Genomic DNA, 13,983 nt, shown 5'->3' with positions numbered 1-13,983 from the left:
GTGTAGTCTCTGGGGGAGGTGTAGGTCACATGTGTAGTCTCTGGGGAGGTGTATGGCTACATGTGTAGTCTCTGGGGGAGGTGTAGGTCACATGTGTAGTCTCTGGGGGAGGTGTAGGTCACATGTGTAGTCTCTGGGGAGGTGTATGGCTACATGTGTAGTCACTGGGGCAGGTGTAGGTCACATGTGTAGTCTCTGGGGGAGGTGTAGGTCACATGTGTAGTCTCTGGGGGAGGTGTATGTCACATGTGTAGTCTCTGGGGAGGTGTATGGCTACATGTGTAGTCTCTGGGGGAGGTGTAGGTCACATGTGTAGTCTCTGGGGGAGGTGTAGGTCACATGTGTAGTCTCTGGGGGAGGTGTAGGTCACATGTGTAGTCTCTGGGGAGGTGTATGGCTACATGTGTAGTCTCTGGGGGAGGTGTAGGTCACATGTGTGGTCTCTGGGGGAGGTGTAGGTCACATGTGTAGTCTCTGGGGGAGGTGTAGGTCACATGTGTAGTCTCTGGGGAGGTGTATGGCCACATGTGTAGTCTCTGGGGAGGTGTAGGTCACATGTGTATTCTCTGGGGGAGGTGTATGGCCACATGTGTAGTCTCTGGGGGAGGTGTATGGCCACATGTGTAGTCTCTGGGGGAGGTGTAGGTCACATGTGTATTCTCTGGGGGAGGTGTATGGCCACATGTGTAGTCTCTGGGGGAGGTGTATGGCCACATGTGGAGTCTCTCGGGGAGGTGTAGGTCACACGTGGAGTCTCTGGGACAGGTGTACGCCACATGTGGAGTCTCTGAGGCAGGTGTAGGTCACATGTGGAGTCTACAGCGAGGTGCAGGATGAGACCAGAGAGTCAGCAGGAACCACACGTGTCAACACTGACTTCTCAGATAGGCTTACGCAAGTTAATTAAAAACTGGCATGAGACCTACTGAGCCCCACGAGCGGGCCCTTGAGACGATGAGACGCGGAAAGGAAATAAGATGATGTGAAATTTACATATCTGACGTGAACATGAAGCGAAGTGAGCAGAGAGGCTTTCCTCCGAGAGTGTCTCACTACATCAGAGTGCCTCACTACACCAGAGTGCCTCGCTGCTGCACCAGAGTGCCTCACTACACCAGAGTGCCTCGCTGATGCACCAGAGTGCCTCGCTGCTGCACCAGAGTGCCTCGCTGCTGCACCAGAGTGCCTCGCTGCTGCACCAGAGTGCCTCGCTGCTGCACCAGAGTGCCTTGCTGCTGCACCAGAGTGCCTCGCTGCTGCACCAGAGTGCCTCGCTGCTGCTCCATAGTGCCTCGCTGCTACGCCAGAGTGCCTCGATGCTGCGCCAGAGTGCCTCGCTGCTGCACCAGAGTGCCTCGCTGCTGCACCAGAGTGCCTCGCTGCTGCACCAGAGTGTCTCGCTGCTGCGCCAGAGTGCCTCGCTGCTGCGCCATAGTGCCTCGCTGCTGCGCCATAGTGCCTCGCTGCTGCACCAGAGTGCCTCGCTGCTGCACCAGAGTGTCTCGCTGCTGCGCCAGAGTGCCTCGCTGCTGCGCCATAGTGCCTCGCTGCTGCGCCAGAGTGCCTCGCTGCTGCGCCATAGTGCCTCGCTGCTGCACCAGAGTGCCTCGCTGCTGCACCAGAGTGTCTCGCTGCTGCGCCAGAGTGTCTCGCTGCTGCGCCATAGTGCCTCGCTGCTGCACCAGAGTGTCTCGCTGCTGCGCCAGAGTGCCTCGCTGCTGCGCCATAGTGCCTCGCTGCTGCGCCAGAGTGCCTCGCTGCTGCGCCATAGTGCCTCGCTGCTGCGCCAGAGTGCCTCGCTGCACCACTAGTAGTCACGCAGTCGTAAGTAGGGATCACTTAGCTACTGTGCACCATATTCTGAGGCCGGTGGTCGTCACAGTTGGCAGTAAGTGGGGATCACTTAGCTACTGTGCACCATATTCTGAGGCCGGTGGTCGTCACAGTTGGCAGTAAGTGGGGATCACTTAGCTACTGTGCACCATATTCTGAGGCCGGTGGTCGTCACAGTTGGCAGTAAGTGGGGATCACTTAGCTACTGTGCACCATATTCTGAGGCCGGTGGTCGTCACAGTTGTCAGTAAGTAGAGATCACTTAGCTACTGTGCACCATATTCTGAGGCCGGTGGTCGTCACAGTTGTCAGTAAGTAGAGATCACTTAGCTACTGTGCACCATATTCGGAGGCCGGTGGTCGTCACAGTTGTCAGTAAGTAGAGATCACTTAGCTACTGTGCACCGTATTCTGAGGCCGGTGGTCGTCACAGTTGTCAGCTCTGTTATATTATAGCTCTGACCAAGAGCAAATAATTTCCCATCCAATTTGAGTAATCATGATAATACTGTGGTGTGATGTCAAGTAACAAATCGTTACAAGTCACAATGACCCATAACATTCTCATCACAGTGGATTCTCAGTTACTTTAAATTGTATGATTTAATTCTTAATTTGTTTTATAGGCTATTAATAATAACATAATTTCGTCTAGAGTATCTGAGAGTTTACAAGACTTTAAGACTTAGTAACATAAACATTACATGTCATAGCGACACCAGTCACAGAGTTTATTGTAGGCTTTATTAGTCATTAACTTTAGATGATTCACAATAACATGTTCCATTCAACATGAATTTCTTTGCAAGACTTAAGTTTCTTGTATGTCCTTGACAATTACGGGACATCTGTTATGTGTATACTAACATACTAACATATTAACATCAATACTAACTTCGGGATAGGTATGTCAGCACTCAACATTGCACTGCGACCCGAGAAATCTCCCCCCGGAGTTATATTGGAAATTTCCAACACTAATACAATACTATTGTATTATAATAAATCAGTATCATTATGTACTAACTACAGTAGTCACTAAAACTTACTAACAGTAATGTTCACATAAACTAACCATTATATCTACATATGGATGCTGGAATTCTTACGAAACCAAGCACCAGTATTGCGTCAGATTATATCTAGTTAAACACATTTATAGCCAGTGTACTAGAGAATTGAATGTGATTCTCTAAAATCATCAATATTCCGTGTGATAATTATTTATGTATAACATAACTCCCAAATAATTCTAAATCGAGAGTTTTTAGTTACAATTGTTATCAAGTAATAGTTTTTCTGTCACGCGTGAATGCCATGGAGAAAACTAAAATCTTCTCTATTTCTCATTTACCACCATAAGACGAGAAAGCTATAATATTTAAATCCCTAGAATCACAACCCAGTCTTTATTAAAGTATTTCAACCACAATTGCGCGAAATAGTATTATTCGTGATAAATAATTTCTGTGGTGAATGCGGGGACGCGGGTTGAGGGAGGATGAGACGCCATTGTGTGTGTGTGTGGCGAGCTCATGTTGTGGAGTGAGCAACGAGAGCATACGTATTTGGACAGAAAGTCGTGGCGTCAGAGTCTGCGACACGTGACGTTGGGATTATCAGCAAGAATTACACTGGTACTCAACCTAGAACGAATAATTATTCTTCTACGTGATCTACAGTGCTCGGTCAAATAATAACGCGTCGATATTCAAGGCAAATTCTCAACCACGTGTACAACATTGTGGAAGTTTGAGAATGAGACGCGATACCGGCAGACTTCAGCATACACTGCACCCGTCGATAAGTATATATTTCTTTCTTGATGCATCATTAGAGATTGTATATTTCGTGGGCAGTCTGTCGTTACGTCGAAAGCCGACTAAAAATCCAACGTTAGTACCGCACTAATTTTTATTTCCTATTTCATAAATATTGAGATTTAAGTAGCCTAGTTCAATGCTACATAATATCCTTTAAATTACAGCTCGTATGTGAGGAGTTAACGAGCCGTTAACTACATTCGTGCTATTCATCTCTAAGGGCTTCTATGTGGAGATCCTGAGATCACGAGGACGAGACGCGAACGATGTCATAGAAATCGTCTTAAAGATAAGATTTTTTGTACACATTTAATTGCACCAATTTATTCTACATGTTCATGATATTATCAAATTGAATACTTGTCATGTGAACTGGAGATAAAGTGTGTTTATTTAGATGATTGCTCTCTAATTCTAATAATCATTAATATTTTCTATTTGTATTTACCTATTGATTCTATAATATTTTGGTCACAATATTCTTTATTCAACAATGAACTGGTGCACGAACCACACTAGTTCCTAGACGTATATGAAGTTCTAGCAATACCCCCCCAATGTAGGTGTTTGAGGCTCTGACTTTAGTTAATTAACCATACAGTCCATTATTTATTTAAGTGATTATTCTTTCTAATATTTATCCATAGACACTGGTTCTTCCTTGTGTTTCTAATGATCACTTTTTATTAGTTTCCCTCTTTTCTCAAAAGTGGGTGGTCCTTCGTTATTAATTTGATTAATTAAAGAATTAAATAATTGAGTCAAGCCCCAGATATCCCACAGAGGCTGCATACTCCAGGATTGGCCTTACATATGTGGTATACAAGGTTCTGAAGGATTCCTTACACAGGTTTCTGAAAGCAGTTCTGATGTTAGCGAGCCTTGCAATGGCTGCTAATGTTGTTCTTTTTATATGGGCTTCAGGAGACAAGTTTGGCGTGATATCGACTCCTAGATCTTTCTCTCTGTCCGTTTCGTGAAGGAATTCATCTCTCATTCGGTATGCAGTGACTGGCCTCCTAGTTCCTCCTCCTAGTTTCATTACCTTACATTTACTTGGGTTGAACTTTAGCAGTCATATGTCGGACCATTCCTTCAGTTTGTCTGGGTCATCTTGTAGCGTCATGCTATCCTCCTCTGTATTGTGTGTGTGTTTGTGTTTAGAAGCGGAGAGAAAAACGTATAGTCGTGACCCACCAACAAATGGTCATATTCTCGCATAGCATTTCTCTCGAAACAATGAATGAACACAATATATTGTGAATATTATAGTCATCCTTTAAAGATTTATTAAAAAATTCTATGTATAGAGAACACTACACTCCTCTTCTTGTTCTTGATAGTAGGTGCAGTTTGCATGAAGGGTTTGTCCTCATGATGACTGCACCAGTACACATGTTGGTAGAGGCGTTTATGTTGAGGATGATAAGAGTTTCAAAAGTGCTTGTTGCGTTGTGCTGTAGACAGAGGAGCGGCGACTACAACAGAGGTGTGTGTGTTAGAGGGAGACTTACCGCACCGTAGTTCGGTGTGTTGTGTTTATGGCGTCAGCTGATCCTTGGTGCTGCGACGAGGCAGTTGTTTTCTGTGTTTAGCTGTTGGTGGCGCCAGGTATAAATGTGGCGCGGGTCAGATGTGACCCAATTTATTGGTCGACTGGAGATATTTAGCCAGTGCTTTGACTATTTGGTATTTTTCCTGTAACGAGTGGTCACCTCCTCCTAATATATGCTTGATGGTAAAGGGTATTATAAGTGAGATAAGTACTTGTTTGAAATTTACTCTGGCATTATGATGTCGGAAGCAGTGAAAGAGATAGTGTTCGATTGTTTCAGGCATACACCGAGAGGTGAACAGGATGGGTGTTAGGTAAATCTGCTAAGAATGCAGCAAAAACTGTTAGGCTTAGTATGGAGCCTTGCGGGACACCCGTTTGTATTGGGATACCATCGGAAAACTCGCCTTGTATATAGACTTTTGCGGTCCTGTTCGTAAGATAGGACTGTAACCATGAAAGTAATCTTCCCCGTACACCTAAACGTGCAAGCGTTGCAAGGAGACAAGTATGAGGAAAGCTATCAAAAGCTCCTTTAAGGTCTAGGTAGAGAACAATACAAAATTTACTGCTTCTGAGAGAGGTGCGGATTTCATGTTCAAGGCAGAGTATTTGATCAAGTGTGGAGCATTGCGGTCGAAATCCAGCTTGGAGTGACGGTATAATATTATTATACTCAAGGTACCATTGGAGGCGAGTATGTATTAGTTTTTCCATGATTTTATTGAGGCATGATAGTGAGGAAAGAGGTCTATATGACGCAGGTTTGGATGGGTCTTTTCCTGGTTTAAGGAAAGGAAGAATAATACTGGTCTGTCATTGCGAGGGAATATTTCCGTGAGTCCAGCATAGGTTGTAATAGTTGAAAAGCGTATTATGTGCAGTCGATTGAAGATATTTAATGAGTTCATATGGAATTCCATCCTCTCCAGGTGCCTTGCCATGAGATAGGCGGGTTAAGGCTAATTATAGCTCGCTTGAGGTGTATGTGTTCTGAGGGCACTGGTCGTCACACAACCATCAGTAAGTAGGGATCACTTAGCTACTGTGCACCGTGTTCTGATGCCAGTGATCGTCACAATAATTAGCAAGTAGGGATCACTTAACTACTGTGCACCGCTCTCTGAGGCCACTGGTCGTCACAGTCTTAAGTAGGGATTACTTATCTACTGTGCATCGAATTTTGAAGCCAGTGGTCGTCACAGTCATCAGTAAGTAGGGATGACTTAGCTACTGTGTACGGTGTTCTGAGACCAGTGTGGTTGCAACCCACAAGAGTTTGGTGACTCGCACCATCACGAGGCTTCCTAGTGGTCGTCGTGTATAAAGAGAAAGAAGGTTTAGAAGAGGAGAGAAAGGGTGCGCCTATAGTCATGACCCATCAACAAATGGTCATCTTCCAGCATCTCTCGAAACAATGGATAAACATATTATATTGTGAATATTAGAGTCACCCTTTAAAGATGGATAAAAAACCAGAACTAGAATATACCTCTCATGTTGGGGAGGACAAGCAAATAAACAGCATCCACAGATGGTTAATTACAATCATTTGTTATGCGAAAAACATCTCTAAGAAAATTTAAAACTATTTTTAGTACATTATAAAATTTTTAAGAATTTTTTTAATTTCTACATAATGCTATTGAATTTATATAAAAAGAGTCAAGTATTTTTTATGAATAAAATAAAAAGGTTTATACATAAAAAAAAAACTGCTTATAACAATTACACAATATAATAACGTAAATTTTTATAATACCTAGTTATAATAGTAGTTAATTTACAGATTAGATTGTTCCTCATCATTAATTTGTGATAGCTTGGTTACTCTGAACTGAGATCACAGTCGTCGGCATGTATAATTACCAACTGTGCACCTTTTTCTGAGACCAATTGTCGTCACATTTGTCAGTAAGTGGAGGGATCACCAAGGTAATGTGCACCGTGTTTTGAGGCAAGTAGGCGTCTCTGATGTCAGTAAGTGGGGATCACTTAGCTACTGTGTACCGTGTTATGAGGCCAGTGGTCGTCACACAGTTGTCAGAAAGTGTAGATCATTTAGCAACTGTACACCGTGTTCTAAGGCCACTGGTTGTCACAGTTGTCAGTAAGTAGGGATCTTTTAGCTACTGTGCACTGTGTTCTGAAGCCAGTGGTCGTCACAGTTGTCAGTATGAGGGGATGACTGTCCACCATATTCTGAGGCCACTGGTCGTCACACAGTCATAAGTAAGTGGGTTATCACTTAGCTACTGTGTACCGTGTTCTAAGGCTACTGGTCGTCACACAGTCATCAGTAGGTAGTGATCATTTAGCTACTGTGTACCGTGTTCTGAGGCCACTGGTCGTCTCAGTCATCAGTAAGTGGGGGATCACTTAGGTACTGTGCTCCAGGTTCTTAGGCCACTGGTCGTCAGTAAGTAGGGATCACTTAACTACTGTGTTCTGTGTTCTGAGGCCAGTGTGGTTGCAACCCACAGAAGATTGGTGACTTGCAGTATCACGAGGCTTCCTAGTGGTCGTCGTGTATAAAGAGAAAGAAGGTTTAGAACAGGAGAGAAATGGTGCGCCTATAGTCATGACCCATCAACAAAGTTGATGAGTTGCATTGTCATTAAAATTTTGCGTATAATACCTTTTTTTGATTGTTAAATGATCAATTTATTATGTCTTTGTTACTCTGAACTGAGATCACATTCTACGATATGCGTAATTATCTGTGTACCACGTTCTGAGCCCAGTAGTCGTCATTAAGTTGGGGATCACTTAACTACTGTGTATCGTGTTCTGAGACCACTGGTCGTCACAGTCGTCAGTAAGAAGGAATCACTTAGCTACTGTGCACCGTGTTTTGAGGTCACTGTCATCAGTAAGTTGGGATCTCTTAGTTTCTGTGAACCGTGTTCTCAGGGTAGTGGTCGTCACACAGTCATCAGTAATTGGGGATCACTTAGCTACTGTGTACTGTGTTCTGAGGCCAGTGTGATTGCAACCCACAGGAGTTTGGTGACACGCACCATCACGAGGCTTTATAGTGGTCCTCGTGTATTAAGAGAAAAAAGGTTGAGAAGAGGAGAGAAAGGGTGCGCCTATAGTCATGACCCATCAACAAATGGTCATCTTCCAGCATCGCACTTCTCTCGAAACAATGAATGAACACTGTATATTGAGAATATTATAGTAACCCTTTAAATATGTATAGAAAACAAACACGTCAGTAAGTTATTATCAAAAGAAGGCACCAAACCGGGAATGCTATGTAGCACCATCAAATGTTCGGAATAATCAGAGGGCGCTAAATATCACCAAGGATGCCAATATGAAAACAGAAATGCATATGACGAAGGATATCAAAAGTTTCCGACTCATCAAGAATTCTATTGAAGGACAAGTGACCGCGGGGAACGGTCAGAAAGCAAGACACACTCTGGTTCTGGAAGTCAGGATATTCAACAAGGATATACACTACTGTAGGAGTGACACTGCAATTTGGACAATAAGGAGCAGGGCGGCGCTCCATTAAGAGACCGTGAATTAAGCGTGTATGGCCAATATGCAACCTTGTCAGAGTCGTTTCCCATCGCCGGTTACAGTGGTAGGATGAAAGCCATGGGTACACACTATGCTTAAGAGTACACAGTATGTTACCAACAGCAGAAGATCAACAGCCCTGCCAACGGGGAAGGATGGAGGGATGAATAACTGGGTACAAGTCGGAAAAAGGTATTCCTTTACAGGAAATGGGACAAGAGCGGATTGTTTCTCTAGCGGCAGGATCCGCACGCTCATTTAAAGAAACACCAATATGGCTGGGAACCCAGCAAAACTCTACAGTTTTAAGTTTTCTGGAGATAAGAAACAGCCAATGTTGAATCTTGACGACCACCGGATGGACTGGATTAAAGGACCCTAGAGCCATGAGGGCACTACGAGAGTCAACTACAACCACAAAGGAGGATTGACAATGAGAATGCAGGAGACGAAGAGCATAAAGAATAGTATAAAGTTCTGCAGTAAAGATGCTAGTCTCGAGGAAGGCGACACATATAAATGCTGTCAGGAAAAACAACAGAATAGCCTACATTATCTGCAGACTTAGACCCAGCGGTGAAGATGGAAATGGAGTGGGAGTGTGAAGAAAAGCGTTCGAGGAAAAGGCGTTTCAGAACTGTAGGAGGGGCAAAAGCTTTAATGATGCAGTTCAAGGATGTACAAAATTTTGGAAGGGGGACTCTCCATGGTGGCAAGGAAGGAACAATACGAGGTGAAACATTAGAAATACGAACCGAAAGAGAATCTTGGAAGTGAGATAACTAGACAGAAAGAGGGAGATAGTGAGGAGGAACAGGAACCACAGGAGGGGTAAAAGTCAAAACACGACAGAGGCAAGAGGAAGGATGTTGCAATGACCGCGCAAGATAGCGACGACAGTAGCAATCACGAAGGTCCTGGAGAGATGGGAAGCCAGTGTCAACATGCAAGGTGAGGGTGGGAGTCGAACGAAAGGCACCAGAGCTAAGGTGCCACCCAGTATGGCGCAAAGCATCAAATGGAGAAAAACAGAAAGAGAAGCAGATGAGTAAGCAGGGCAGCCATAATCGAGTTAAGACAGGACGAGAGAGGAATGTAAAGAGAGGACCGTGTGCCTATTCGCTCCCCAAGAAGTATTGGACAAAACCTTAAAGAGGTTAAGGGCTTTAGAGCATTCAACTCAGAGGTAAGAGATATGGGGTGACCAAGACAAACGAGTGTCAAAGATTAACCCCAAAAGCTTAGCAAATCCCTGTCCATAAGGGGATGACCATAAAGCGACAAAGAGGGATGAAGAACAACATTCTTCCAAGGAAAAGTCATAGCACAAGTTTTAGACATAGATAATTTGCAGCCATGATCGGTGGCCCAAGGCGACACAGCATCAATCGCAAGTTGAAGCCACCATTGAAGGAGAGGTGAATCATCACCTCGACAGCAAAGGGCAAGATCGTCGACATAGAGAGCGGAAAAGACGCCAGAAGGAAGGGAGGAAAGAAGATCATTGAGGGCAACTAGAAAGAGAGTAGTGCTCAGAACACTACCTTGCGGTACACCCTCATATTGACTAAAAGAGGCAGAGAGAGTGACACCAAGTCTCACTTGAAAGGAACGACGAGAGAGGAGGCTTTGGAGAAAGAGAGGGAGATTACCACGAAGGCCAAAAGAATGAAGTTGGGACAGAATATGTTATCTCCAGGTGGTATCTGTGGTGTTTGTTTGTAGCTGAGGAAGTCTTGGTTCTAGGGTTGATATAAAGTCATGGCTTGGTTACTGACTTTAATACTTATAAACGATTACATGACTAGCTGCTTCCAAGCTGGTAGCGTCCTGTACACTCTCTGTTTACCTTCTTCTGGCGTCTGTGCCTCAGCACATAGAAAACTAGAAAACGGATGGTACCGTTTTCTGTGAACATGACATCCCTCCTTTTCTTTAAAAAGAATGCGTACAGGATGTCTACCATGCTTGTAGCACAGAGCAAAGTTATTGAAACAAAGTAAGTTATTAACATATCAAGAGAGATTGCATACATTTAACATTAATTAAGCACACAAAGAATTTAAACAACTTAATCTTTACCACAAAGGATTTCAATGTTAAAAATACATATGCAAACATGAAAGAAAACTGTAATACAAAGTTACAAAATATTGAATGAGATATCTGCATTATTCAAACAATATTAAATTTAGTTTAGCATAATAAGTAAATACTTTGCATTACATAGGAACACAATTAATCATCAAATCGTGTAGGGCGTTTAACATGACATTTAGGACGAGAATCCTTAAATACAAGAATATCCCTTGATGAATTGTTTGTCGGGTTATAACTATTTTTTTCTTTATCGTTTGTACGACTTTGCACTTCATAATTTTCTACACTAGTTGGAATCACTTTGAAATAAGCCATATTACGTGTTATACTATGATCTCTATTACTAGCTGTTACCATAGTTCCTTTTACACTAATCACTTTATATGGTTTTGTATCATACGGCATATCTAACTTTCCCTCTTTTTTCTTTTTTAACTAGAACAGTATCTCCAACCTTTATGAATTGTTCCTTTGCACGTTGATCATGAGCAATTTTCATTTTGCCCTTGGCTAGTGCATCCTTCTGAGCGAGACGTTTATCCGTTACCTCGGCTGGCATGACGGGTAATGTGATTCTCATAGGACGACCAAATAAAAGTTCACCAGGCGACTTGCCCAGTGTTCCATGCGGTGTTGCACGGTAGTTCCTGAGAAAAGCATACATAGCTTGTTTCCAGGATCGTCCTTCGACTTGAGCACAGCGTACCGCTTTCATGAGAGGTTGCATGAATCTCTCAACTTCTCCATTTGCTTGAGGATGTAGTGGCATCACACGGCGGTGTTTGAATCCAATATGCTCAGCAAAGTTGACGAAGTCTTGTCCATTGAATGGCGGTCCATTGTCCGTCTTGACAACTTCAGGAATGCCAAAATTTGAAAAGATCTTGTCGAGTTTCGGGATGACAGCCTTTGCAGATGTGAAAGTAATGATTTCTACTTCTGGATAACGTGAGTGATTATCAATGACTACCATCAAGTACTCTCCAGTTGGTAGCGGTCCGCAGAAGTCCATCGATACTTCCGTCCATGGTGCAGCAGATAGTGGTGAAGGTTGTAGAGGTGTTGGTCTTTAAGTATCCACTGCAGCTTGGCAGGGGACACAGGCATCATGCATATCCTTTGCTTGATGATCAATGCCAGGAAACCACACCTTTTCTCGTAGCAGCTGTTTGGTCCTAACAAGACCTTGGTGTCCTTGATGTGCAAACTTCAGAGCACGCTGCTGGAGAACAGCTGGAATGACGATACGAGTACCTCACAGCACGGTGTCGCGTTGTTGCGTAACACTTAATTCTCTCTGGATTCGTTCAAGTCCTTTGAATGCATCTCGGTCAACTCCTGAGGGTGGGATGCGTGGAAACTTTTTCTTAGTCAATGCATCCACTGTTGCTTGCAGAGTTGAGTCCTCTAGGGTTGCAGTACGGATTTCATCAAGAGTGAGAGCCTTAGGGACTGCATCACAGATTACAGAGTGTACATATTCCTTGGCAACTTGCTGATGCTTGGTGATGGTGAAACTGTTGGCAGGATGGCCTGCACCCGGCTTGTATTTCACCGTAAAGTTGTATGGTTGCAGTCGAAGAGCCCATCTCTCAATGCGAGCTGGTGGTTTTGACTTTGGATTATTGAAGATGGTCTCCAACGGTTTGTGGTCAGTGACTATCGTGGTGAAGGGTGCACCAAGCAGATACACATTGAAGTGTTCACAGTCCCATACAAGAGCAAGAGCTTCCTTCTCTGTCTGACTGTATCGTTGCTCAACATCTGTGAAAGAACGGCTGGCGTAGGCAATTACTACTCTGGAATCTGGTTGACCAGGTTTGTGTTGGGCTAAAACAGCACCTAAACCAACAGGACTAGCATCCACCGTTAACTCAGTGTCCATTGATGAATCAAAGTACGCAGCAGTTGCATTCTCTACTAGTGCATCTTTCACAGCATCAAATGCATTTTGCTCGATATCGCTCCAGTACCATGATGCATTTTTCTTCAGGAGCTCACGTAGAGGCTTTGAAATGGTAGCAAAATCTTGAATGAAGCGAGAACACTAGTTTGCCATTCCCAGAAAACTATGTACTTCAGTGGATGTTGAAGGAGGTGCAGCATTCTTGATATCTGCAACTTTCTTAGGAACTGGAGACAGACCTTTGTCACTAAGTACATGTCCAAAGAATTCAATTTTATGTTGATTGAACTCACACTTTGCTCGGCTTAGCGTCAGATTCTTTTCTCGTAAGCGTTGCAATGTTGCACGAAGAGCTTTGTCGTGTTCAGCTTGGGTACGGCCATAAACAATGATGTCATCAGACATGTTGTCAGCATTAGGTATATCTTGCAATACCTGGCTGATGATGTGCTGGAATACCTCGGCAGCACTGTTGATACCAAAACTCAGGCGCTTGTACCTATACAGACCTCGATGTGTCGTAAACGTTGTGATGAATCGACTCTCATCATCAAGTTCAAGCTGATGATAGCCCTTGTTTAAATCTAACTTGCTAAATACAGTTGCACCATTCAAGCGGTAAATCATATCATCTACAGTGGGTGTAGGATGGCGTTCACGCATTATTGCCTTGTTGGGAACACGCATGTCTACACAAATGCGTATCTCATCTGGATTCTTCGGCTTTGGTGGAGGGACAATTGGGCTTACCCATGGTGTTGGGCCTGTTACTGGTTCAATGATATCTAGTTCCATCAGCCTACTCAGTTCGGCATCGACTTTCTTGCGAGTTCGGAATGACTGTCGGCGATGTGGTTGGGCAACTGGAATTACATCTGGGATGATGTGCAAATATACTTTGCTATCAGTATAACAACCTATGGATTCAAATCGATCAGAAAATTCAGCAACAATAGCATCAACATTGTTTGCAGATTCCACTGCTACAGCATTAGAAAGCTGAAGTAGCCCCGATTTGGTTGAAGTCTTGTAACTGAGTAGAGACTCCTTTGCATTCCTAACAACATGGAATGTAGTAATGAACATTGCACTCTTTGACTTAATCTCTGCAGTGAAAGTTCCAATCACTGGCAAGGCTACCTTTGAAGTATAGGCAGTGGCTTTGCCATTGTAGTTCTCAAGCTTTGGGAACTGTTTTTTAAATTTCTCATAGTGACATTCAGCAATGGTGT

At 43.7% G+C, this 13,983-nt stretch overlaps 1 protein-coding gene across 1 annotated transcript; it reads right to left on the bottom strand.

Moving 5' to 3' along the window:
• Window positions 1-1,298: 1,298 nt before the first annotated feature.
• On the bottom strand, window positions 1,299-1,769 carry LOC138369005 (adventurous-gliding motility protein Z-like). Its single transcript, XM_069331787.1, has one exon. It carries the CDS (start codon window positions 1,767-1,769, stop codon window positions 1,299-1,301), a length of 471 nt encoding a protein of 156 aa, XP_069187888.1.
• Between the last annotated feature and the right edge of the window lie 12,214 nt (window positions 1,770-13,983).

Source organism: Procambarus clarkii, chromosome 3 (assembly GCF_040958095.1).
Source record: "Procambarus clarkii isolate CNS0578487 chromosome 3, FALCON_Pclarkii_2.0, whole genome shotgun sequence".
Taxonomy (NCBI): Eukaryota; Metazoa; Arthropoda; class Malacostraca; order Decapoda; family Cambaridae; genus Procambarus; species Procambarus clarkii.
The sequence above is the reverse complement of the archived record's forward strand: the minus strand, read 5'-3'. Positions and strand labels throughout refer to the sequence as shown.